The sequence below is a fragment of the Peromyscus maniculatus genome, chromosome 7 (assembly GCF_049852395.1).
Source record: "Peromyscus maniculatus bairdii isolate BWxNUB_F1_BW_parent chromosome 7, HU_Pman_BW_mat_3.1, whole genome shotgun sequence".
Taxonomy (NCBI): Eukaryota; Metazoa; Chordata; class Mammalia; order Rodentia; family Cricetidae; genus Peromyscus; species Peromyscus maniculatus.
Genome location: NC_134858.1, coordinates 106,587,866 through 106,613,015, shown reverse-complemented (window position 1 = coordinate 106,613,015; position 25,150 = coordinate 106,587,866). Strand labels below are relative to the sequence as shown.

At 52.9% G+C, this 25,150-nt stretch overlaps 2 protein-coding genes across 29 annotated transcripts; both read right to left on the bottom strand.

Moving 5' to 3' along the window:
• Positions 1-546: 546 nt before the first annotated feature.
• Qars1 (glutaminyl-tRNA synthetase 1) lies at positions 547-8,951 on the bottom strand. The gene is made up of 24 exons (XM_006978308.4): positions 8,227-8,951; positions 7,888-8,035; positions 7,425-7,534; positions 7,201-7,276; positions 6,912-6,976; positions 6,270-6,323; positions 5,763-5,820; positions 5,352-5,423; positions 5,152-5,237; positions 4,902-4,988; positions 3,969-4,068; positions 3,774-3,852; positions 3,577-3,685; positions 3,369-3,499; positions 3,166-3,258; positions 2,785-2,922; positions 2,613-2,700; positions 2,386-2,529; positions 2,180-2,284; positions 1,907-1,999; positions 1,658-1,785; positions 1,498-1,564; positions 1,297-1,422; positions 547-688 (listed from the first exon to the last, which is right to left on the bottom strand). Exons 1-24 carry the CDS (start codon positions 8,341-8,343, stop codon positions 638-640), a joined length of 2,325 nt encoding a protein of 774 aa, XP_006978370.1. The 5' UTR covers positions 8,344-8,951; the 3' UTR covers positions 547-637.
• Positions 8,952-13,258: 4,307 nt separating this feature from the next.
• Positions 13,259-25,102, bottom strand: Usp19 (ubiquitin specific peptidase 19). 28 transcript variants are annotated; one of them, XM_006978314.4, is made up of 27 exons: positions 24,900-25,102; positions 23,229-23,488; positions 23,008-23,040; positions 22,766-22,894; positions 22,526-22,659; positions 22,143-22,448; positions 21,786-22,002; positions 21,501-21,657; positions 21,329-21,400; positions 21,098-21,213; positions 20,782-20,996; positions 20,298-20,493; positions 20,086-20,219; positions 19,813-19,971; positions 19,621-19,731; positions 19,034-19,144; positions 18,842-18,943; positions 17,620-17,760; positions 17,371-17,489; positions 17,005-17,142; positions 16,596-16,909; positions 16,383-16,493; positions 16,078-16,294; positions 15,848-16,000; positions 15,597-15,757; positions 15,337-15,515; positions 13,259-13,747 (listed from the first exon to the last, which is right to left on the bottom strand). In XM_006978314.4, the coding sequence occupies exons 2-27, from the start codon at positions 23,350-23,352 to the stop codon at positions 13,631-13,633; spliced, it is 3,966 nt and encodes a 1,321-aa protein (XP_006978376.1). In that variant the 5' UTR covers positions 23,353-23,488; positions 24,900-25,102; the 3' UTR covers positions 13,259-13,630. The 28 variants fall into 28 exon arrangements, with proteins under 28 accessions (XP_006978376.1, XP_006978374.1, XP_006978375.1 ...); XM_006978312.4 differs by having other exon boundaries at positions 20,782-21,002; positions 24,900-25,073; XM_006978313.4 differs by having other exon boundaries at positions 20,782-21,002; positions 22,143-22,445; positions 24,900-25,039.
• Between the last annotated feature and the right edge of the window lie 48 nt (positions 25,103-25,150).

Below are 25,150 nucleotides of genomic sequence, written 5' to 3'. Positions count from 1 at the left end.
TCGCGTCAACCCAGAGAGCCATCAGCCTGCGGTGGAGCTTTCTGCCTTCGGCACGTGTTCTTGTCCTGGCAAACTCTCCAGTCTCCAGACTCCGCAGAAGTCATTTCCTGAGATGGGGTCAGCCTGAAGTGCAGCTGGGTCAGGAACCTCAGCACTGTAGGCATCCAGGGAGACTGCTTGGGTTTCTAAGCTTGAAGCCACAACAGCATTTGTCTCACTTTGCTTGAGCAGTAGACAGGTTTTTTTTGTTTTGTTTTGTTTTTTTCTGAATGATCATACTGGGGGATCATGGCTCTCTTGATCTGCCTGGCCCCACAGACACAAACCTAAACCTCTCCATAGGGCTGCTAACTGTGGGGCAGCATCTCCAGGGCCCTCAGCTCTAATCCCAGCCACGTGCCTGCCTTTGAGAACCAAGAAGTACACTGGTGGTTTTGACCCTAGCCCTGTTCTGGGGAAGCCCATTCTTCCAGACCCGAGTGTCACACAGCATGTCTGTCTTCAGGGTGCTCAAATGCTAGAAAAGCAAACAACACACAGACTCCATGGAGATTTAGTTATTCTTTATTGAAATGGAGTATGGGGTGGTGAGGGTACCCCCAGCCTCCAGGATGAGGTAGGTCCACATGTTTTCAGTTCACACTTTTCCTGGATCTTCCTTCAGTGTGACAGTTCGGTTGAAGATAAGCTGAAAGGCAAGAAAAATGACCAACCGCCCAGAACCAGGTCCCTTCCTCTCCCTCCCACCGAGGAGGTCATCTGTCAAGGGGCAGAACATCATGGTTCTCCTAACTCTGTAATACTGGGAGGTCATCTATCAAGGGGCAGAACATCATGGTTCTCCTAACTCTGTAGTACTGGGAGGTCATCTATCAAGGGGCAGAACATCATGGTTCTCCTAACTCTGTAGTACTGGGAGGTCATCTATCAAGGGGCAGAACATCATGGTTCTAACTCTGTAATACTGAGAGGTCATCTATCAAGGGGCAGAACATCATGGTTCTAACTCTGTAGTACTGGATATAGGACTAGATGACTGTGCTGTGTCTTAGTGTCATGAGGATTATGACAACCTCTAAGCATACATGCTACTTTGAAGAGTAAAAAAATTAGGATCTCTATAAAAGTGTGTGCTTGGACCTAACCCTAACCCTCTGAACCAGTTTCCTCAAAAGTAATCCATGAATACCCATCCCTTAACTGGTGAAAGCTAAGGGAATGTAGGGAGTGTTTATTACAGTGAACAGCTGCCAATATCGCTATTGCAGAAAGGTGTAGCTGGGTCAAGTTAAGCACCTGTCCTTGTTGGCTATCTGGATCCACAGAGAAGTATCCGAGGCGCTCAAACTGAAACTTGTCAAAGGGCTTTGCCAGAGCCACAGAGCAGTCCACTAATGCTCCTTCCACCACTTGTAGCGATGCCTGCAGACAGAGAATTCAAGTAGCTATATACAGCTCAGAGGCCCACCACCCTCGACTCACACTCCATGAGCCTACCGGGTTCAGGTCACTTAGGAATCCACCAGGCACTTCAACAGGGTCTTCGGGGTTCTTGTGCTGGAATCTGTGACCAGAGTGAAAATCAGGCCCCAGCTGGAGAGCCACGGCATGCAATTTCCATCTTGTGACTGCCCCAATGCCAGTTATGTTCACTCACAGTCGCTCATAGAGGCGAATCTCACACACCAGAGGTTGTGACACCCAGTGAATAAAGGCCTTGGGCTTCTCTCCAGAATCAGCTCTTCTACAAGTCACCTCCAAGCATTCCACGCAGCCACTAGAGCCCTAGAAGGGAGGAAGATGCAACCAGCCCAGAGAACCAACACTAAGACTGTTGGCTACACCCAGTACACCCAGGGCTTGGCCCGAGCAGGCAGTGTCCACAAAGACTGCAGCTGCCTCTTACCTTGACAACACGCTGCAGTTCGATGACGTAGCCAGTATGTCTCAGGCCCACGGGCTGGCCCATGGCCAGGCGCTTATAGCCTGGTTCCGACTCCTAGAGAAAAGGAACATGGCAGTTACAGAAGCTGCAAATATCATGCAATGCAAGGCTTCTCCCAGCCCCATGTCTGTCAGGGATTGGTTCGTGGTAAAGCAGGAAGGATATGGACGTACGGAAAGGATGCGGATACTAAAAGACACCTCAAAACAGACATAGTAGTAAACCCCTATTTACCTCCTTAAAGTCAGTTCTCTCAATGAAGATAGTGGAAGCAAAAGGAACCTGGTGGAAGCCCTTGGTCTCATCAGCTGGGAAATTTGGCACTTGGATGTCCAAGGGCTGTAGCAGGAGACAGGTATCTGATCATCCCAGATACTCGGACCCCCATGCCCAGGCAGGTACTCACCCATGCACTCACACACACACTGAGGTAGGCCCACCTTAGGAGCCGGAAAGTTAGTGATGGCAACTTGCAGTGGCTCTAGCACAGCCATGGCTCGTGGAGCTGTGTCATTCAGTACGTCACGCACGCAGGCTTCCAGAAGATGTGGCTCCATTGTGGTCTGTGCCACTGTCACCCCCACCTGTCAGGAAAACTCATCAGTCACAGCCATAACCACAAAGCCACACTTGGCCTGTTTCTACCACTCAGTCTACTGGATTATACCCGAGCACAGAAGTTATTGATGGCCTCAGGTGGAAAACCTCGGCGTCGTAGGGCTGTAAGTGTGAAGAGCCGTGGATCGTCCCAGTCCCTATGAATAAGAGGATGGTCAAAAGACCTTAAACAGCACAAGCCACTAGTACTACAACCTTAGTGAACCCAGGGTCCATCCTACCGGACAGCACCAGCTGCGACAAGCTGGAGAATCTTCCGCTTTGAGACAACAGCATAGTGCAAGTTGAGACGGCCATATTCCCACTGAACAGGGCAGTAGACATCCAGGGCATTACATAACCAGAAGTAGGAAGACCGTCTAGGATGAAGAGCAGGGTTAGAGCTGGCCGCCTGTGCGGCCAGGGAGAGGCTACAGAAAAGGCAGTAGAGGCAATCGAGAGGGAGCGGCGGGGAAAGACTCTTAATGCCAAGTCTGAAGAACCGAGTTGTGTCCCTGGAACCTGCTTGGTGAAAGGAGCGCACACTCACTCACATGCAGAGACACACTCTAAACAAAAAGGAATCCCCCTGACCCGGGTCCCCATAACCTCAGCCTCCTCACCGAGCCTGGAACTCCTTGGTACACAGTGAGTGGGTGATGTGCTCAATGGAGTCACAAAGACAGTGTGTGTAGTCGTAGGTGGGATAGATGCACCTGTGAACATAGGCAGTAGACCCCAGCCAGTCCCTCTGCCCTATCCCATTGGCTATTGCTCTAATCCACAGCCCTGCTACCTCACCGCCCCTCCCCATGCCAATATCTACCATTTGTCCCCTGTGCGATGGTGTGGTGTATACTTGACTCGATAAGCCACAGGGTCCATCTTGCCATCCTCCATCACCAACTTCATTCGAAGTGTGGCCTCACCCTCTGCAAATTTGCCCTTGCGCATTGCCTGAGGAAAACAAGAGCTCAGGCTTGAGCTCTTTCACGCTGGCCTACCCAAACCAAGCTGCCCTTCGGAGATGTCACCTCAAAGAGCAGCAGTGATTCCTCAATAGGCCGCTCCCTCCATGGTGAAGGTAAAGAGTTGTGGCCTTTGAGCTCCTCTACTTTCTGGTGACACACATAAGCTTGACCCCTGTGAAAAAGGGATATGAATGTGCAGGTGGCCTATGACCTAGTAGTCAGCTTACCTGGCTCAACATTATGGGTGGGCCTGGCCTCACCTGCGGATGAGTTCCACAGCCCAGGCGTACAGCTGGTCAAAATAGTCGGAGGCATATGTCACTTTGTAAGGTGTGTAACCTGGGGCAGCAGAGACACAGTGTGAGCAGCCAGCAAGAAACACGAACTGGCAAAGCCATGGCCCCCAGAGAGGTCCACTCACCGCCAGCCCTGCCCAGGCCTCACCCAATCCATACCCAGCCAAGTCACCATGTCATGAATAGCAGTGAAGAATTTTGCTTCTTCCTTCTCAGGGTTGGTATCATCAAAGCGCAGAAAACAGATACCATTGTTGGCCTGGAAGAGTGGGAGCACCTGTGAGCTCCCACATATCCCTCAGCCCCATAGTCCACACCATCAAACTCAGACTTCTCAGAGCTCAAGCTTATTGAAATATAAAGTACAGCCAGGGAGATAGTTGAGCAGATAAAAGCAGTTGCTACACAAGCCTTGGGACCTGAGTGTGATCTGAAAAATCATGATGCAAAGAACCAACTCTCAGTTTTTTCTTTGATGTCCACCGATGTGCAACAGCATGAGTGTGCGTGAGTGCATGCACAAGTGCAGGTGTGTGTACACACATCCGCAATTGCCCTGGCTGTCCTGGAAGCATGCACAAGTGCAGGTGTGTGTACACACGTCTGCAATTGCCCGGGCTGTCCTGGAACTCACTCTGTAGACCAGGCTGGCCTCAAACTCAGAGATCTGCCTACCTCTGCCTCCTGAGTGCTGGGGTAAAAGGTGTGTGTCACCACCTCCCAGCCCTAAGAATATTGTTTTAATTAATGTCTTCTTTTGATGGCCAACACTAAATAATTTAAAAGTTAAATAAAAGGTATTCAAAAAATTCATCATTCACAGGACATAGTGGTACATACCTTTAATCCTAGCACTTGAGAGGCAGAGACAGGCAATCTCTGATTTCAAAGCCAGCCAGAATATATAGTAAATCCCTATCTAAAGAACCATTTTAGTTCACCATTTCCTGAGGATAACTGTTACATATGGTTTCCCTCTATGGCCTCTGTCATCAGCTACAAAAGGCAAGAAAGAACTATATCTTTCTGGAATCCAGTCATGGGAGCAGCCAATGACCATATTACTTGCCAGGCACAGAGACACATACTTACTTTGGCATAACCAAAATTGAAATTGATGGCTTTGGCATGTCCAATATGCAGGATTCCATTGGGCTCTGGGGGGAACCGCGTTCGTACCTGAGTGAAGGGAATGGGACAGAGGAAATGAGATCAGAGCTCAGACCACCCTGCAGAAACAGATGCCCTTTCCTAAGGAGGTCATGGTGATAGGTGAGATGAGGCAGGAGAGAGGCAGCTTAGGCACATAAGCCAGTGTTTGCTTGGCCCCATCCCTACACACCTGTCCTCCAGTGATCTCTAGGTGTTGCTTCAGCAGATCCATAGTATGCGGAGTGGTCACATAGCCTGGAGTCTTGTAGTTTTCACCTGCCAGGATCAGAACAAATCTGATGACCAGGCTGGCAGCCAAGGATCCTGACTACAAATCTGGCTATAATGCTAACCACCAGCCCACCCCAGAGTTTCAAGGTACCCCCTTACCTGGTTTATGAAACTTAAGGGCCTCCCCCCGGAGCTGCTCCATTAGAGACAGGGTCTGGCCAGCAACCTCACCTACAGGGAAGAAATCAAGAACCCTGCCTACAAGATATAACTACCATACCCAACTCAGAAAAATATCCACGGCTGCTATCAACACCCTGAAACCAGATCTGAACAGGCCCCTCTTCTCCAATTCCCAGAGACAAGATCTATAGAGCCAAACTCCTCAGGTCTCTAAGGTCAGTCTCTGGGCAAAGGGAACAAAGGAAACTCCAGGAACCCCAGTCTTGAGAAAAAAAGAGGTAGATAAATAAAATGAGGGCCTGAGAAGCCTGTGCTGTAGGGTCCTTCAGACAGAATGTCCGGAAGTCAGAAGCTAAATATACCAGGAGCCTCGCTGGGGCTTCTCACCATTCTCCACAACTTTTGCTGTCTTCCGGTCTGTTTCTTCCAGCCGGGCCTTTGCCGCCTAAGAGAAGCATAGAAATCGCATCAGACTCTCTTTGGGCAAGACCTGCTGATAAATAGGTCCAGGCACCCCCTTCTCCAGCCATAGGTCTCACAATAGCTCTACTTCACCCGCAGGGACCCTGAGCAGCGCCCAGCATCCTCTCTGCTTCACCCACAGGGACCCTGAGCAGCGCCCAGCATCCTCTCTCTGCTTCACCCACAGGGACCCTGAGCAGCGCCCAGCATCCTCTCTCTACTTCACCCGCAGGGACCCTGAGCAGCGCCCATCATCCTCTCTACTTCACCCGCAGGGACCCTGAGCAGCGCCCAGCATCCTCTCTGCTTCACCCACACGGACCCTGAGCAGCGCCCAGCATCCTCTCTGCTTCACCCACACAGACCCTGAGCAGCGCCCAGCATCCTCTCTCTACTTCACCCACACGGACCCTGAGCAGCGCCCAGCCTCACCTTGGGCTTCTTCTCCAGATCGGCTTCCATCTTGGGACCCAGAAGGTGGAGGACCTGAGCAGATACCAGAGTCAAGAGTAGACAGTGTCCTCTCTCAAGAACCTCCTGATGGAGCCCTTCCTGCCTCTCTGCCTATCTAGCCCATCTCACCTTATCTCCTCTGTGTTTCTTGTTATTTGAGACAGGGTCTCACTATGTAGCTTTAGCTGGCCTGGAACTCACTATGTAGACCAGGTTATCCTTGAACTCATGAAGACCTGCCTGCCTCTGCCCACCAGGCTTCCTCATATGTTTCTACTGGTCTTGAATGCTTTTCCTTTCTGAGGGCTTATCCTGGGCCCAGGTAACAAATGTTGCCATTTACAGAGAAATAATGTGGGCCCAGCATCAAGAAAAACAGTCTACCTCAGTCGTCATCATCTTGTGATTCTTTGCCAGCATATCAAGGTGAAGGCCACATCACCCATTTGTGGGAAGAGGAAACCGAGCTTCACAGAAAGTGATTCATCCTAACTGTGAGGCCACGGTCAGGTACTGCCCCCCACTTCACACTGGGCTCTACTATCTCTGTCGATTAGGAACAGGGTCTCCTTCCTCTTTAGCCCCCAATGGGTTCTAGCTTCAGCTTAGGGAGGTACCCACCTGCATATCCACTTCGTGCTTGATCATTTTGCCATCTGCCCATCTGAGTGCTGCCCGAGCCTCTCCTAAGAGTATGGGCACAAGAAGCTGCAGGGAGGCAAAAGGGGGTGCTTCTTCCCCTCCTCCTCAAGGAAGTCCTAGCTGACACAGGAGTCAGAACCTTGGCCCAGTCAGAACACGTAAGGTGTTCCTTGCTCACCCGCCCACCTCCCTCTCACAAATGCACAGATTAGAAGGCACAACCAGTACGGTCGACCTCTAAGTAACTCCCTGCCCAGATTCCACTCACCCATCAACAGCCCCATGTTGAAACGGTATCGTTCCACCAGGAGCTGGGAACGATGCCGGTTTATGGTGGCCTCCACCTGCAGAAAGCCAAACCATATGGTTCAGGAATGCCTCCTCCGGCATTCTGGATACCCGCGCTCTTGCTCTAGGTCTGGGTAGAGAAGCTCCAGCGCTTTTCCAGGGCCACAGCTAGGAGACATCTGACGCCTGGGGGAGAGGACTTACAGCTTCCTCAATCTGTTCTGGTGTCACCACCACACCCACACCACATTCCTGCTCGAAGTCCTCAGTATCAATGGGATCCAGGGGATGACTCCGCACATATTCAAGAGCAGCTGAAAAAGGAAAGGCAATTGGACATCTCAGCTCCAAGAAGTGGATAAATACCCAGGGCCTTAATGCCACGTAACTTCAACTATTTTGGCTACATGGATGCCTAACAGGTTAAGTCCTGGCACCATTGGAAAGAACCCTGAGGCTACAGGAAAGAGAGGCATGTGTTCTGAAGCAGGCCTCTTGTAGGATAACTCTCCTAGCCACACCATGGGTCTCCCCCTCCATGCCCCAGTGCCTGTCCAGAACCTGATGTCCAGAAAGCAACTGGGGAACTTGACAGAAAAAACAAACAGGAGTTTTGGCTGAAGGGAGGGATGGGAGGTGGAACTGGAAATACAGGCAGGGGTCTCACCGCTCAGCTGGAGCTCAGTGTGGATCTTCTTATTGGCTATATAGCTCACAAGGAAAGAAAGACGCCGGGTATCCCTGAGTCGGGAGGCCAAGCCATACAGCAGAGTCCCGGTAGCCTTGTCAATGGCTGAGCCCAGAGTCCGCTGCGCCTGGAGTCGGAGGGATCAGGAAAAAAGCCCCATGCCCAAGCGAGTTAGGATGAATCACTTTACTGTGAAGCTTAGTTTCCTCTTCCCACATGCAACAGCGGGAAACCTGGAGCAAATCAAGATCTGGACCCAGTCCCACGTTGCTTTGGAGCCCAAGAGGCAGCTGAGGTCCTGGGGAAAGGGACTCGCACCTGGGTCGCCGCCTCCCGCAGCTGAGTGCTCAGAGCCGCGTTCTTGAGCGTCTCGCGCGCCTTGTTTTCGCTCAGGCCGAGGCCGGTGAACAACGTCAGGGAATCCGGAGTAGCCATAGCAGAGACACCGGAAACCAAAAGAAACTTTAGGCCGCATCTGCACAGCGACCTTCGCTCACTAACCAATCAGAATAAGAAGCCTGGAAGAGACCCAATAGTGGCCGTTCTCAGGGAGAGGGGCGGGGCCCGCCTGCTCGTCAACGCCATTTGAGAGCCGGAGAGCGGCCGGACCGGCTTTTCCGGGCAGTTGGTTCCCGCCCCTCTGGCTGTAGGCAGCTGGCAGGGTGGAGTCCACGCGACTTTAGAAATGTGCCTCGGGCGTGTAGAGTGAAAGTGTTTAGAAACAAAGCAGACTGAGCCTTAGCTACTTCTCCCTCAGCCCTAGGAATCCAACCCCATCCTGTTCTCGGAGAGCAAAAATGAGTTCCGGTCGCGTTTTTTAACGTCACAGCTTTTGAGTTGTCATGGAAACAGATGACAAAATGAATTCCAGATTTCCCCGGTCCAGATCACTGCAGAAAATGTGTAAAATGGCCTATTTGGGGCCACACAACCTGGCATTATTTAGGTGCCTACTGGGACACAGCAAGGAGAGGGAAAGGAAAGAGAGACCAGGCGCGACTTCACAGAAACTTCTGTGACTGCTTTACAATCGCATGCCAACCAAACAAGCCACAGGCAGCACTGATTGAATCAAGTGCGTTACCAAGACAACAAACGTGTTGAGGTTCCTAAGGATAATAAGAGAGGGAGTGGGATACATTGTTGCTGGGAGAGGCCGCACACACCCACACACCTTTACCCAGAAGCAGGGGCAGGTGGATTCCATGTGAGTTCAAGGCCAACCAGGGATACATAGTTGAAACTGTCTCGAAAAAAAAAAAAAAAAAGAGAAAACAAAAAAACGACACATTGTTTATATATATGAAATTGTCAAGGAATAAATTAAAGATATTCTGGGAGCTGGATACACTTAACTGTGTCAGCAGTTAAGAAGAGCACTGGCTGGTCTTCAAAAAAACCTGGGTTCATTTCCCAGCACCCACATAACTATTCAACCATCTGTGTCTCCAGTTGCAGGGGAACTAATGCCCTCTTCTGACCTCCACAGGCACCAGCACGAAAGTGGTGGGCAGACACACATACAGGCAAAATATCCATATACATAAAATAAAATTTTAAATGAAAAACATAATATTAAAAATAAAACTCTCTATTTTAAAAGGAAGGAAGGAAGGAAGGGAGGGAGGGAGGGAGGAAGGAAGGAAGGAAGGAAGGAAGGAAGGAAGGAAGGAAGGAAGGAAGGAAGGAAGGAAGAAAGAAAGAAAGAAGAAAGAAACCTTGTGCCAGGTCAAGTGCAGTGGCCTACACCTGTAATCTAAGCTTCCCCTGAAAACTAAGGCAAGGATAGTAACTTAAAGGCCAGCCTGGGCAACACAGGGTTGTTTTTTAAACTAAAATTTTAAATAAACCGAACTTTAAAGTCTATTGCCACACTTACCATTTCAGAGCAGGCAAATATCACACAAAGGTAAATAAACCACAATGCACAAGTTTTTTTTTTTTTTTTTTTTTTTTTTTTTTCTTCGAGACAGGGTTTCTCTGTGTAGCCCTGGCTGTCCTGGAACTCACTCTGTAGACCAGATTGGCCTTGAACTCATTGAGATCTGCCTGCCTCTCCCTCCCAAGTGCTGGGATTAAAGGTGTGTGCCACCACCGCCGGCTTCCTTAGGACTTTTAAGGTAGGGACAGTGTGAGACAGAGATGGGCTAATCCTGGTTCTGGCTATAGTGTTTGCAATTCTCTGGTCTTCTAACTCCAAGATTTTGCTAAGATAAAACACACAAGTAGTTCTTCATGTGCAAAGTGAGAAAACCAGCTGCTGTTAGTAGAATGGTAAAGAAATTCCCAAATTCAGAACTGGAGTTCAGGCTATTGGAAGCCTTGATGTTCTTCTGGACTAGGCAGGAGTCTAACAAGGTTGTAACCATATACTGTGACCTGCTTTGTGCTGACATCCCACCAATGACCAAGTTTCATGTCTGAGTTTACATATGGGTCTCACATAATGACTATCTTGCTAAGCTCTCTCCAGAGCCATGTGTTAAACCACCATCCAGATTCAATCCTGTATCTTGAGGCTTCTACCTCACCCTAGAGTGCATTCATGTGGAAGGCCAAGTTTGGGAGTTGGATAAATGATGCATAGGCAGGCTCCAGCACTGTGACTAGTCTGCAGCTGCAGAATCCCAGCCAACACAACACAAAGGTGCCCACAGTGAGCAGAGCCACACCTTGCCAAGTGTGGTGGTATATGCCAGTTATCCTAGCATTTAAGAGGCTGAGGCAGAATTGCCATGAGTTTGAGGCCAGCCTCAACTGCACAGCAAGACCCTGTCTCAAAACAAATTAAACCAACCAACAAACAAGGGGTTGGGGATTTAACTCAGTGGTAGAGCGCTTGCCTAGCAAGCACAAAGCCCTGGGTTCGGTCCTCAGCTCTGAAAAAATAAATAAAAAAATAACCTGGCACTGCTAATGTTTCTTCAGTAGCTGATGCCACCCCGAGGTTTATCATTACAACTCGGTTGTCCCCATCCCTAAGCCCTGCAGGTCTGGCAATGGCCTCCTGAGTAGGGTCAACACTCCTTTACCTAGACTCCTCACGACACCCTGTGGGTTCAACAGTTCAGTGTAACAGCATGAGATATGAGCTCTGCCAGTGCCATGTCACAAGTGACAGGTGACAACAGGATGTTTAATCAGGACCTCAGGAACCATGACTTAGAACAAACATGCCCTAGACTATATGGTACCCTTCCTGCAGGAGTACCTCATCCAAGAAAAATAACCAAGTGGAAAAGCTAGGCAGGGGCTGGAGAGATGTCTCAGTAGTTAGGATCACTGCTGCTCTTCCAGAGGACCTGGCTTCAATTCCCAGCACCCACATGGCAGCTCACAACTGTCTGTAGCTCCTGTTCCAGGGGATCCTTTGACACCCTCATATAGATACATGAAGGCAAAACACCAATGTACATAAAATAAAAATAAATAATTAAAAAGAAAGAAAAGCTAGGTAGCAGCCAGCAAAACCCATCAGAGCATGGGGGCAGCCAGGTCCATAAACAAGTCTAAATGGCATAGACTAAGAGCATACAGGTATTAGAGGCCACAGAATGGCAGTGTCATGGGCTCCACAGTAACAGTGCTGCACACACTTAAGACCTAACACAATCCTGTTATTCAGTCCATACCTACCAGGTCCTCCAGCAGTCACAGCTTAGCATTTCCATTTCTACTAGGGCCCTCACCCAGCCAACAAAGCCACCACCACTCCATGGCCTTTTCATAGTGTGTACCCACTGGAAAAAGCCAACAGTGAGCATGTGGTTAGGGTTCTCCAGGAGCTCACTGCGACCGCTAACTCCCGACTCTGAAGGGGAGGACTGTGAGATCTGCGTGCTCAGTTTCACGTAATTGGCTCTGTGGGCCTGAAGATGTCACCGGCTCCATCCACCACTGGCCTCTTGTCTTCCTACTTCTGGCTTCTCCAGGTGTCACTGCATGCAGGGTTGGGGTGGAAAGTGGGAATGCAGGTGACCACGCAGGACAGAGAGGGTCAGTCTCTGAAGCTGCAGCTTTAGGTAGCTGTGAGCTGTCTAACACGTGGTGTTGGGATCAAACTCGAACCTCTGAAAGCCTGGCAAGCACGTAACCACTGAGCCACCTCCCCAGCCTTGCTCCCCTCCACTCCCTAAAGAGGCCTATTCTTCTCTCAAGTCATCGGAGGTTACAGAGGGGCAGTGCGATCCAGACAGAAGCAAGGTTCCTTGTGTTTGTACAGGAGTTGGGACTTAGCTCCGTGGTAGCGCACTTGACTACACAAACCCCTGGTACCGGAAGAAACTGTACGGGGGGGGGGGGGGGGGGGGGAGAGACCCTGAAGCCAGGTGTGCCTGCTGACCTATGGGTGAGCAGCCTTGGGCAACTGCCAAAAGCTATGGCCTGAGAGCCCAGCACCCCTCCAGAGTGGAATTAAGATTGTCCCAGGTCCTCTTTTCAGAACAGGATCTCTTCTCTCAAGGGATTTGGGTGTTTTTAAACTGCAGAGGCTTGTGAAGAAGAAAAAAGGGAGAGCTCCCCAGGGGCCCTCCCTGCCTGCAGGTAGTCTCTAACCTGCTGCTTGGTTATCCCCAGGCTGCTCTGGGGTTTGCCCTTTTTGGTTTGTTGTTTTTGAGACAGGGTTTCCCTGTGTAGCCCTGGCTGTTCTGGAATTCACTCTGTTAGACCAGGCTGGCCTTGAACTCACAGAGATCCGCCTGCCTCTGTCTCCTGAGTGCTGGATTAAAGGTGATTGCCTCCACTGCCCGACTGGGTTTTCACCTTTTAACCCATGTTATCAGCTCTAGAGTTTCATGTGTACTATTCTCTCCTTGGATGCCCTACAATCTTAACTAATGCCAATCACAGCCACTTCAACATGGGAGCCAGAACCAATGGACTGTCAAGTAGCAGGCAGACTCCAGGGAGATGATGGGGCGGGGGACCTTCATGATTGTGATGGTTAACGCTGTCAACTAGACACACGTAGAATCTAGAATCACCTAGGAGACTCACCTAAGTGTGGACAGCACCATTCATGCCCTAGACTAGGGTCTGAATAAAAAGGAAGGGTGTGCTGAGCTGCCAGCATCCACTGCTCCCTGCGTCCTCACTTCAGAGGCAGCGAAACCAATGGCATCATGCCGTTTCTGCCATGACAACTGTGCCCTCCAACTACGAACCTGAACAAACCCTGTCTTTCTTAAGCTGCTTTGGCAGGCAGTCATAGCAACCATTAAAGATCTATAGTGACCCAGAGGAAATGAGCTGTGACCTTATCTCCCCTCAGAGCGGAGAACTTCAGGATCTTTAACAAACACACACATATACCAGATCATGGGGGCGGGGGGAAGCCACAACATGTTGTGGATCAGTCACTAAGTCTGCTTATTTATTATTTATTTTTAAAATATATTTAAACAGCAGCAATCACTTCCAAAATGCAAAAAAATTACAATTTTTAGAATAAAATTATAATGTTTATAATGCAGGTCAGAAAGGTTCAAAGGTACAACTGAGAAACACGCAGCACTGAAGGCAGCTGAAAAAGCCAAGGCCCACTGATTTGGGGACCAAGGTGACACGAGGTCACAATTTGTGAGGTTCCCACCCCCAAATTATGCCCCCCCAACTTCCCATTGGTGGAACCAGTGTCCTCTGAGTGACAGAAGGAAAAGTGGCAAAGAGATGGCCTTCTGAAGGGGATCCCCCAAACCCAGTCCCTCCATCAGCCAGGGACCTGCTAATCGACCTCCTCCATGTTGCTGTACGTGGGGGCTGGGCGGTCCACAGGGGGGGCGAAGCGATCAGGGGCTGTCCGCGTGGGGGCCACCTCGGGGGCCTGGCCAGGGCCTAGTCCCTGCAACAGAATACGAGGACAGGGGTTGGGGGTTGCCCAGCTACTGCCTGGCATCCCGGGGGTGCTGGCTCAGAGCCCCGGCACCCAAGGGAGGGCCCCTAGGCAGGCGCAGACAGCAGCGGCGTTTAGACAGAGAGACGAGATCGGGCCTGAATACTCACTTTATTAACACTTTAAATACAGGAAATAGTGCCAGCAGGGCTAAGCCCTAGGACAAGGGTCAGAGAAACAGGAGGAACAGACAACCGGATGGACACATACCCTAGGACACTCGGCCCCTGCAGAGGCTGCGGTCCCCACACGTCTCCCACCCGATACACAGACTGAGGCCCGGAGCCCAGAGTTGCTCCCCACCACAAAGGCAGGCACGGCCTGGGGGGCAGGCAGGCAGGCCAGCCCACAGGAGGAGGAGCCTGCAGGTGAGCTCATCTCCAGCGGCTCTGAGACACCAGAGGATAGAACACGTTGAGCACAAGGGCCACCAGAGCCGCCACGGTGCCCAGGACAAAGTACCGCAGGCAGCCCTCGTCTGATGTGGTGGGGCCACGCGCCGGGGGCCCCACCCAGTCCTGGGGCCCCCAAGGCCCCAGAGGCCCAGGCCCCTCGGGCACCATCTCCTCCTCGGCCTCGAGCTCCTGCCAAATCCGGGAAGCCTATGGTATGTGGAAAGGGCCATCAGCACCCGGGGATGGGGAGGCCCCAGTTTCCCTGAGACCCCTAGGCAAGACGGTCACATCAAGGTGACCGGGCCTGAGCCCCGCATTCCAGATCAAGCAGCGGGGAAGTAGGCAGCCAGTGCCGAGGCTTCTAAATTGAGAGCTTAGGGTAGGAGAATCCTGAGCGCCTTGGACTTCCTCCAGACAGCTCTTAATCCACATTCAGCTTCTCCCAGGCAAGGAAGTGGAGTTACCTGGTCAGATTTTAGTCCAGACCCTCCTCCACAGAAGGGACCAGCTCACAGAGGAGAAGCAGGCAACCCCATGGCAATCTCCTCAAGATTACCCATGTCAGGTCCTGACCACTGTGCTGTGTCTCTGAGCCTGACAGAGATGTCTCAAGGGAGCATAGGTAACAGAAAGGAGATTGATTGGTCTCGAGAGCAAAGTCACTGTGCTCATGGACCTATGGAACACTGTCAGCACAGGAGACGGAAGAGCCTGAAGGTTCATAGGGATAGTTGCTCACCACAGAAAGTGTGACAGCCACTGGAGGGGACAGCCATCTCTGACAGGGATATCTTGAGTGCACACCAGAACACGAGGGTGATCACAAATGAGGGTCTCTAGGCTGGCATATGGAGAATGTGGGGGAGAACTGGGAGAAGTCAGGTTCAGTCTGCGTAGAGTGCCATGCCTGCTGAGGGTCGGGACAGTTCTCTGCTGTACTTTTGTGCACACTGTGGTAGCATGTTTACATATGGACACCTGGGACTGTGTTCCTAGGGTATCTTCCGGGATGCCCTGGGTGAGGCCCGAATCAAGGAACCCCATCTCTAAATTCCGCAGGCTCGAAGGGCTTATGACTAGGAAGAAAGCTGCATTCCCCAGCCGCGTCCCCCACTAGCCTGGAAGGCCTTCCCCATGCCTCACCTGGCTGGCAGCAGCTTCGGCTGCAGGGCCTAGGTCTGGGTGGTGTTCCGAGTGGCCGGCCCTGGGGGGTCTCTCCACGGGGGAGTTCCTCCGGCGGTAGAAGAGCACATAGGCGTACCGCGTCACCACCTGGCTCTCGTCCACTGTTGTCACTGTGCTGTCGTCAAACAGGCGCCAGCCTACAGCGGGGCGGGAAGAGCGTGAGCGCGGCCTGGACCACCCTCCCCCCCACCTAGCCTGCTGCTTGTGTGTGCCCTCACCCACGTCACTGCGCTGGCTACTGCGGTCGTTGGGCAGGCGGGCACAGGCGGTATAGTGGCCACCGATCATGCCTCCGTAATGGTTGATGACGGCATACAGGTCATAGCTAGGCAACTGCTCCTCTTTCTGGCCGATACAGAACTTGCTCAAGTCCAGGTTCCTGTAGTCCCAGTCAGAGAAGGGTGAGGCAGTTAGAATGCCCCCCGATCCCTGTGCCCTGTCCAGTCACCAGGGCTCACTCATTGCTCACCGAACAGGAAACTCCACCAAGTCATTGATCTTGTCACGCCAAATGAAACTACGAAAGGAGAAGCGCTTCAGCTGCACAATGAGCACATTGGGCAGGCGCCAGAGCAGCAGCTGTTTGGAGGCCTCCCGATGCTGTCCGCACTGTGGGCAGTACCTGGTAGAGGACAGAAGAGTCAGAAGCACAAGGCCCCTCCATCCTGCCCCGCTCCCTGCCTGCTGCCCCACGCTCACCAGGCCTCCTCGGGTGCCAGCACTTCAGGCCGAGTAAAGAGGTTGAGGCACTGGTCCAGGGTAAAGTGGCCAGCGCGGGCAGCCTCACCGGCAGAGCCTGGATCTTCAGCACACTCCAGCTCCTTGGAGGCCACCAACACAAACTCCTGTAGGCGCTCATTGTTCCGCCACACCAGAGCCAGGCTGCAGTCATCCCCTAGCTCCAATGGTGTCTCCCCTGGAGGTGAGCAGAGACCGCTGTCACGCTGCTGTGCAGAGCAGCCAGCCCAAGCTACCCTGCAACTTCCACCCACGACATCAGACACCTTTGTCCTCAAGCCGCTGCTCTCGGTTAGATGCATCAATTTTATAGATGAAAAACTGGGGTGTGTGGGTGTTCACGGCTTCACTGGAGTGCTGGTACCCAGGCACCGCAGCTAAGACAAAGCATGATAATCAGTGCTTACCTACCCACTGTGGTCTGAACAACCCTCCCCAACTTTTTCCTGCAGCATCCAAAGCATTTCAGCAGATCTTACCTTCGGGCCGGGACACCCTCTCACTAGCAAGCAACGAACAACCTTCAATAGGCCCACTGGCCAACATCTCAGAAGAAATGCCACTGGTGCTAGGTACAGGACCCCGATCAGGGGGTGCCCACACACGGGGAGCCCCTGTATCCCCCTCAGCCACAGGCGTCACCAACTGGAGCTCAGAAGGCTGAATGGGTTCTCTCTCACTATCCCCAGCCTCCAGGGAGCTGGTTGAAAGCAATGTGGTACAGCCAGGGCTCTGGGATTCCAAGGCCATCCGGCCAGGCTGGAAGGGTGGTTGGAACACACTCACGGAGTATCTGGCAGCAGACAACAAGGTAAATAAGAATTCTGACCTCTGGTCTGACACCAGATACCTCTGCTCCCCACCCACACTGGTCCTCTGAGCTCTTACCGGGCATAACCTTCTAGTAGCTGAGCAAGCCGGGCGTAAGTGAGGCGTGAGGCAGGCACGCTGACCAGGAAGGGGTAGCCAATGTTCTCAGGGCGGCAGAGGCCTTTGTGGTCAGGCCAATGGGTTTTCTGGCAGAACCTGGAGGGAAGGAGAAGGTAAAACTAGAGCCGTACCCCTAAGTGCTATAATTATAAATCGGGGCTTGCTCGAAGCCCTGGGGACTAGGGATGCCAGCCCCGCCTCCCCCAAGGCCTGATCACATGAACAAGTGGGTGGAGGCTTAAAGTATGTGTCTGTGTGGAGAGGCGGGCGGGATGGCAAGCGGCAGGTGGAGAAAACGGGAGGGGAGGCCATGGGGTTCCTCACTGGTTGCAGTAGCCAACGCGGTAGCAACGGGTACAACGCTTCAGCTTTTCATCCTCTGACTGCTGCTTCCGCTGGCAGGCTGCACACTTGGAGATAGGGATGCTGGGTACCTGGGGGCGCTAGGGTGGGTCATCTGGCTTAGCAAAGCCAGGTAGGAATGGCCAGCCCCACCAGGGCCCCACCAGGGCCCCACCAGGGCCCCACCAGGGCCCCACCAGGGCCCCACGGCGTCAGGTTGGCCCCACTCACCTGCTGCACCTCTAGCACCACTACCCGCTCCTTAGCCAGCTCTGGGGACAACAGCTCAAAGCAGAGCAGCATGTCAGTTGGGGACACAGCATCCAGCGAGTGGGAGGGCAAGAAAACACGATGGAAACGATTCTTAATTACCTAGAGATAAAGAGCATACAGAGCCATGTGGTAAGCCCTTGCTCTAGGCCTGATCACAACACCAAGAAGGCTTAGTCCTGCACTGGAGTCTTCTGGGATGGGGAAGAACGGGAAGATCTGTGGCCTAAAAGGGAAGTATGCTTGCCCAGTGGCGGAAGGTACATTGGAGCACCTGAGAGACAAAGCCTGGGACCCTCCATACTAAGGGCCTCTACCCCTGTGATAAATAGCAAGTCGCTGCTAAGACTACAAGGTGTTATCAGGGTAGGGTCCACATTCAAAGAGCCTCTTCCACACTCACACTCAAGAAGAAAGGGGAACTGTTGAATTAAAAGGCTAAGAACTTTCAAGGAAGGCTAGCATGCAGATCTGGGATAAAATGAGAGAAAAGAGGACAGAGAAAGAATAGAGAAAATAAGCCAAGCAGTGGTGGCGCACTCCTTTAATCCCAGCACTCAGAAGGCAGAGGCAGGCGGATCTCTGTGAGTTCGAGGCTGGTCTACAAAGCGAGTTCCAGGACAGCCAAGGCTACACAAAAAAGGAAACCCTGCCTCACAGGCAAGCTCCTGGCAAGGTCAAGCTCTGCCAAAGCTCCACAGGGAAAGGTGGTTACAATTCACCTTCAAAGGGGGAGTAGACTAAGTGGTGGCTGAGAACTCAGGGAATTTATGTTACCTAGTCCAATGCCTAGCTTCAATAATGTCTCAAACAAAAATATACAATCTAAGTTTCTGCAGAAGCATTTATATTCATGTACATGTGTTTAGATGCTATTAATGGTACGTGTCTGTCTGTGCTTCAATACATGCGTGGGGCTGGAGAAATGGCTCAAGCAGTTAAGAGCACTTCAAAAAGATGAGGGGGGGGGGTTCACTCCCAGTATATACATGGCAGCTCACAACCATCCATAATTCCAGTTCCAAGGGGTCCAATACCCTGTCTCCTGGCCTCTATGGGCACCAGGCACACAACATGGTACACATACATACACACACACAAACAGGCAAAACACTCATAAAATAAAACATTAAAAAAGAAAAAACCTTCTGTGCACACATGCAGAAACTTGGTAGAGATATACCTCAGTCAGGCGCAGGTTTTCAGGCTTCACATGGACACTCTGAGAGAGGGAATCCAAAACTTCACTTGCGCTGGAGTTCTCCTTGCTAACACTCACCAGAAACTTTGGCAACAAAGGTAAAGTCAGCGTGGGGGAAGGAGACACAGTCATGTTTTTCTAGGATAGCCCAGAGGGGAGGGACTCGTTACTCACCTTGATGGGTTTGCTGTGAGGCTCCCGAGCAAAATAAAATATGGGGAGAACCTTTTGCTTTTGTGGCAAGGGCACAGGCAGGTAAAGGAACGGGTCAAAGGTGATGGAGACCTGTGGATGCAAGGGCGACACTAGAGTGACACCAAGGATCCAGATGCTCTCAGGAGAGCTACTGCGGGCTCTCTGACGGCTGGCAGGGCTCTCAGTGATAGAGCTTTAGACAGACCGAGGGAGCCCACCAGGACCCACCAATGCCCATTCTCGGGCACAATTCTTTTCTGGCAGCTTAGCCTCTTTTCCAAGTTTCCCTTCCTCTGCATCCTGTGTGCCTTTCCAACCCGACACACAACTCTGGCATGCCTTACTTATCTTTGCGACACCGTACCTCTCCGTCCAAACACCCCCGACCTCGGCCAGGAAGCCTCCCATGCCCAATTTCTCCAGACCACACAGAACCTCAGGCCTCTCTGCCACTTTCCTTCCCCAAATTTTGCCCAGCACTCCCTGAAAATGCACATGCTTCAACGTAATCTGACCAAGCGAGCCTACAGCAACTAGGGGCTCCTCTCTAGGAGAGTCCACCGCACCTTGGCACACACAGGGCACACCAGCTTTGACTTGTACTGGCCCTGAAACAGGTCCACAATGAAGGAGTCATTCCTCATCTTGTGCCGCTGCCAGGCTTCCTCAGCCACCACCTGAGGAAAAATGGGGAGAACTGAGGAGACCTGAGAGCTGGGACACACAAAACCCCACTCGACAATCCCACCCTGACTGACCTCGTCAGGACGTCCGTCTGAGTCCACGGTCTCTGTGTAGGGCTTGTTTTGGATCCGATTCAGGTCCTCATGCAGCCCATCCAACAAGAAAGCCATGAACTCTTGGGCATCATGCTGCGCATAGCCTGTGAACTGGCTAGCTTTGCTGGCCACAATGGCCTGCATGGGGAGGTCAAAGTGTCAATGAGAAATCTTAGCACCCATTCACTGGGCCCCTCACTAGCTAGTCCTCCCCAGCCTCTCTAAGCAAGGGTGGGGGGAATCCCAGCTCACCTTTAGCTTGGAGGGCTGAAAGGCTTGATGAGTGCCCTTCCACAGAGCCCGGAGCAGCACAGCAAAGCCAATGGCCAGTCGCCCACCAGTCCCCAGTGGGTTGTTGTAGTTAATCTCAGCTTCAAAGGATCGGTCTAGAACGGTCAAGAAAAGGTGTGAGAGACAAAGGTACCCCTTCTGCCTGTGCCCCAGGCTCCTGGCCATGACCTCACCATGGAAGAAGTCACGAAGTTCCCGAGTGTTGGACAGAGACTGAATGACACTATTCATGAAGCAGGTGTTCCCTAAATTGACAAGGCCAGTAAAGCCTGGCAGACACACCTTCTTCTCTTCCTCTTCCTCCTCCTCCACGCTATCTCCACTCACCGGACTATGAGGCATTGGAGGCACCATACACGTGGGTTTGGGCTGTGGGAACAAAGGGAACGTGACCGAGCAGCCCGAAGGCTCTCTAGCCTCATGATTTTTATTATTACGACTACGAGTATCATTACTATTATCATTATTATTTTGGTTTTTCGAGACAGGATTTCTCTGTGTAACAGCCCTGGCTGTCCTAGAACTTGCTTTGTGGACCAGGCTGGCCTCGAACTCACAGAGATCACCTGCCTCTACCTCCTGAGTGCTAGGATAAAAGGCAGGCACCATCACCACTTCCAGCCTCATTTCCGGCCCTTCCCAACCTAGGATTCTCACCGAGGCCATGTGTGGTTCTGGCTTTGGAGCTACATGCTCCAAAGGGGTGCGGGCCACCACACCATCCAGCCCTGTGTCCTCAGATCGAGCCTTGGGTTTTTCCTTCTCCACAGCCCTGGCTTCCTCCTGGCCTGTCAGGGGGTGGGGGGCACCCCCTGGAGGGGTTGAGTCCAAAGGGGTTGGACCTGTCGGCACGGCAACCTTCGCACCACCCACTGCACCTTAAAAAGGGGGAGGAGAGGGCTGGTGGTTAGCAGCATGTGTGACGGGGCCTGGGTGGCAGGTCTGGGGTGACGGAGGGAGCTCGTGTGCAGACCTCGTGTAGCTGGGGCCTCCAGTCCGCCCCAGCGCTGACTCTGCCGCTTCCGGAGGCAGATATCTATGCGGGAGGCCGTGAAACAGAAGGTACACTGCTCTGGCTCAATCAAGTTCCTGTCGGGGAAAAGCGGAGTTCAGAGATTTCAGATGAAGCGGGTGTCAAGCCAAACAAGCCAGAGGAATGGAAACCCTAGAGAGAGAAGCAGTAATGGTGCTGGGCACCACCAACCTGAGCTTCACCTGCCAGCGGAAGACGGTGTGGGGCCCACAGCCCGGATGCAGCCTCAGGAAATTTCCATCCCTGCAGAGGCAGAGCAGGGAAGGGAAAGGACACAAGAAAAAGCTTGAAACACGTCCCCATGTACGGCGGCACACTGTCTGCCCCAGCCCCAGCCCCACACCTGGTCTGGAAGATGAGCGTGAAGTCCTGCTCTCGGAAAAAGACTCGAGAGGTGTCCCTGCAGATCTCCTTCACATACACGTGCACCACCACTGAATCCGGCCCCTTCTCATACGAGTCATTCTTCACAAATGCCAGGTTCACCATGGACTCTGGTTCTATGTGGAGACCACGGCTCAGTGCCACCGACCCAGGACAAATTCTAGCCTGATTCTATTCTCCTCCCTACCCACCCATCAATCCTGCAACCCAACCTGGGGGTCTGCCTGGCCAATCCCCATTTTACCATCCACCAAAGCTGCAGAGTCTGCTCCTACGGCCATCTCCTCTTTGACGTGGTCCTCTTTTTCAGGGTCTCTGTCCCGGACCATGACTGGGGGGACTGAGTCACTCCTGGGAGACACTGTCTTCTCTCCTGTCAAAAGGGCTAAATTCTTCTCTGAGCCCAGGAGACTCGTTTGAGGGTTCAGTGGTGGTACATGGAGCTGCTCCTCAACCTCAACCTAATCACACACAAAAGGGAAAAAAAAAAAAAGAAAAGAAAAAAAAAGGCAAGATTTAGCCCTGGGTCCGACAGGTGGCACCCACTCTTCCACATTCCCTGCCCAGCCTCCAAATACCCAAACAGGCGTGTAACTCTCACCTGGGTGGCTGAGTCAGAAGACAGAAAGGGTGGAGCATCACCCTGGGGGCCAGGGCCATCCCTAGACCCTTCTCCTTCTGGCCCTCTGCGGAGATGCACGGCCCTCTTGGCGCTGGGCCCTGCCTGTGCCCCAGGGCCAGCCCCTGAGCCTACCTCCCCACGGCCCTGGGCCCGCTTCTGGTTTCGGGCTTCCTGCTTGGCTCTGCGGGGCTCAGAGCCTTGCTCCAGGGCAGGGGGAGACAGATCTTGCCCATTCTCCTGGCACCGCAACCCTGACACCAGCTCTTGGGTCCCTAGAGGTTTCTTCTGCCAAAGATACAACAGTTAGGCCCTGTTGAAAAGACTGGGCATCCCCACCTCCCGTGCACTCAATTAGAACTTACCAGGAGAGAGGGCCAGGTGAGCAGAGGCACCTTCTTGGGTAGGGCCAACTGTAGAAGACCACCCTTATGAGCCTGCACTTTGGTACAAGAACTTTGTATTTCAGCAAAGAAGACACCGCCCCATTGCCGGCCATCTGGAGAAAGAGCGGTAACAGTGATCTGAAGCGGGGGGGGGGGGGGGGGGGGGGGGGATATCAGACAACTCAAAGGGAGCGCTGCACACGGGGCAGATGAACACACCTGGAAACCTCACCACACAGTCTGTGTCTGTGAAAGCAGCGTCTACTTCCTCCAGACGCAGGGGACCGGCTCCTACCCGCAGCTTGACGATCACCTCATCTGCACTCTGTCTCCAATCATACAACAATTCTACATGGAGAACGGCAGAGAACAGAAGAGTCACTGCTAACGGTGACAGGCAGGTAACGGAGCTAACTCACCTCTCCCTCAAGCAGCACTCAAAAGCCCCATTCATTACTCACCCTCTTTGGTCTGCTCCTTTCGAGGAGTGGACGCTGGCAACAAAAGGAAAAACAGACAATAATGAGTAGCCAGATTCCCTGACCCCACCATCTGGATCTTAGCCAAGGGTCTTTTTCTCAGCATCAGATCGTGATAAAGGAGGGAGAAACCGACTCCTAAACTGCATGTCCAGAGACAACGGAAGCAGCGGCCCTGAGAACTCTGGAAATGCTGCTCCTACCTCTCCTAGGGTCTCCATCTCTGCTTTCCTGGTTTGCGCGGTCCTTCTGTTTCTTCTTACTGGCAGCCTCCTCCATTCCTGGGGGCCCTCTCCTTGGGCCTGTAGCACTGGTCCCACCAGACATCTTGAGCCGCTTGCTAGCCAGCCAGAGTGCCCCAGGGTCGGCAACAGCGTCTGGGTCAGGGCTGCGGCGCTTTCTTCCTGGCCCAGCTATCTTGGCAACTCTTTGTAGCCAAATTCTTCAGCAAGGAACCAACAGCCTAATGAAAATAGACCACGATTCACTGCCAAAGCCAAACAATTTGCTCCCTGCCTACAACCAGGGCTCAGCAACTCAGGACACTCTTGACCCTAAAGGGCAGTATCTCGCCACCATCTGAGGCAGCCATCCATTCTCTGAGGCTACTCTATGAGGAAATAAATAATTCAAGTAGCAGCCACCGCTTCAGGCCACACCTCCTGGGTAACTACCAAAGACCCACAACGCTGGAAGCCGCAGGAACCAAGTGCTAGGTCAAGGCAGTCATGGCCTAGGACCAGGCTCACCCTCTGGACAGCAGCCATGGCTCCAACCCACAGGGCTGGCACCCTGAGCGCTCCCATCCTTCACTCTCACTGGCTGCTTAGTCACCACCAGACAAGCAAAAGGTGCCTGGGGAAGGCAGGCGAGGCGGAGCCCATCAAGCGGCTGTAGAAAGACCAGACTCTATAGCTGATAATGGACCCTCCCCAGGTGCCGCCACTGCCCAGAAACGGTCCTGGTACTTAGGTGTCTAATCGGCTTCCTGCCGGCTCCCATTCTTATCATAAGCCTGCTCCTGAAACTACTTGGTCTTTTTGTCTCCATCTAAAGAGGACATTTCTCTCCCCAGCTCCAAAGAGGGAACTCAGGAGTGTTGAGACATGGTGGTGTTGGGCATCCAGCTTGACACTGAAACAGGCATCACCCTATTTCCAGGTTCCGTCATTCATCAGCTTTGATTCACTGAGGCCTAATCGGTTTCCCACCTGTGTGTGGACTCTGGCTCTCTCCTTCCAAAATGAAGTTCTTAAAACCAGTGAAGTGAGCGTGGAGATGGAATGTAGACCTGGGACCCTAGCAGCCTCAAGCCCGGCTTGCACAGCCAGAAGAGATACGACTAGTCTATGTCCCCCGGGGGGAGATGGGGTGATAAAAATACCCTTGTATGGTCAGAGAGATGAGCTGAATCTTTGGTGACAGCCTGTCCCGGCCTGAGGGCAGAACACCCGCTGTTTCCTCCTTACACCTAGGCCCTAGTCACACGTTGAGTCCCTCCCCCGGGGCTCCGAGGGCGGCGCGGCGGGAGAGAGCCGATCCAGAGATCGCAGCTGGTCGGAAAGGCTGCGCAGAGTTACTGACCACAGACCAACGCCCCAGCTAGGCTGCTACCCGACTCCAACCTCCGAATCCCGGGCCTGCCACCACCTCCTCCAGGAAGCCACCCTCGCTCGCCGCTCGTCCTCTTAAAAACAGAGAGGCCGGCCACAGGTGTAGCATAACGGCTCAGTCGGCACCGGTGGGCCCCGCACACCGTGGGGCTCGAGATGTCGGGGCTGGCACGGCCCGTGACCTTGAACAGGCCGCCGCAGGCCAACGCCGCGGCCTGGCCGCCGCGGCCAAACCGGCGACTTGCGGCCCGCTGCACTCACCGAGCGAGACCGCCGCCACCAGCCCTCTTCGGGCCCTGGCAACCCGCTCTCGATTCCGGTTCCGGCGTCGGGTCGGTTCCGGTTCCGGCGCGCCCCTCCCCCGTCCCGGCTCCGCCACCGCCGCTTCAGCCGCTTGTTTTGTTTCGACTTCTAGATACGGCTATGGGAGGCGGAGCGGGGAGCTGATGACGCACTTCCGGCATGAGTGGGGGTGTGTGATGAAGGGCAGCACGGGGGGGGGGGGACCGGAA

Excerpts from the sequence above, each read along its gene's own strand:
- Qars1 (XM_006978308.4), bottom strand. The coding sequence starts at position 8,343 with ATGGCTACTCCGGATTCCCTGACGTTGTTCACCGGCCTCGGCCTGAGC. Across the intron at positions 3,259-3,368 it reads CATCGCACAGGGGACAAATG|GTGCATCTATCCCACCTACG; the intron begins GTAGATATTGGC and ends CTATGTTCACAG. Across the intron at positions 2,000-2,179 it reads AGAGAACTGACTTTAAGGAG|GAGTCGGAACCAGGCTATAA; the intron begins GTAAATAGGGGT and ends CCTTTTCTCTAG.
- Usp19 (XM_006978309.4), bottom strand. The coding sequence starts at position 23,352 with ATGTCTGGTGGGACCAGTGCTACAGGCCCAAGGAGAGGGCCCCCAGGA. Across the intron at positions 22,449-22,525 it reads TCACCTGGCCCTCTCTCCTG|AAGAAACCTCTAGGGACCCA; the intron begins GTAAGTTCTAAT and ends TATCTTTGGCAG. Across the intron at positions 18,944-19,033 it reads CTCACAGCAAACCCATCAAG|TTTCTGGTGAGTGTTAGCAA; the intron begins GTGAGTAACGAG and ends TTGTTGCCAAAG.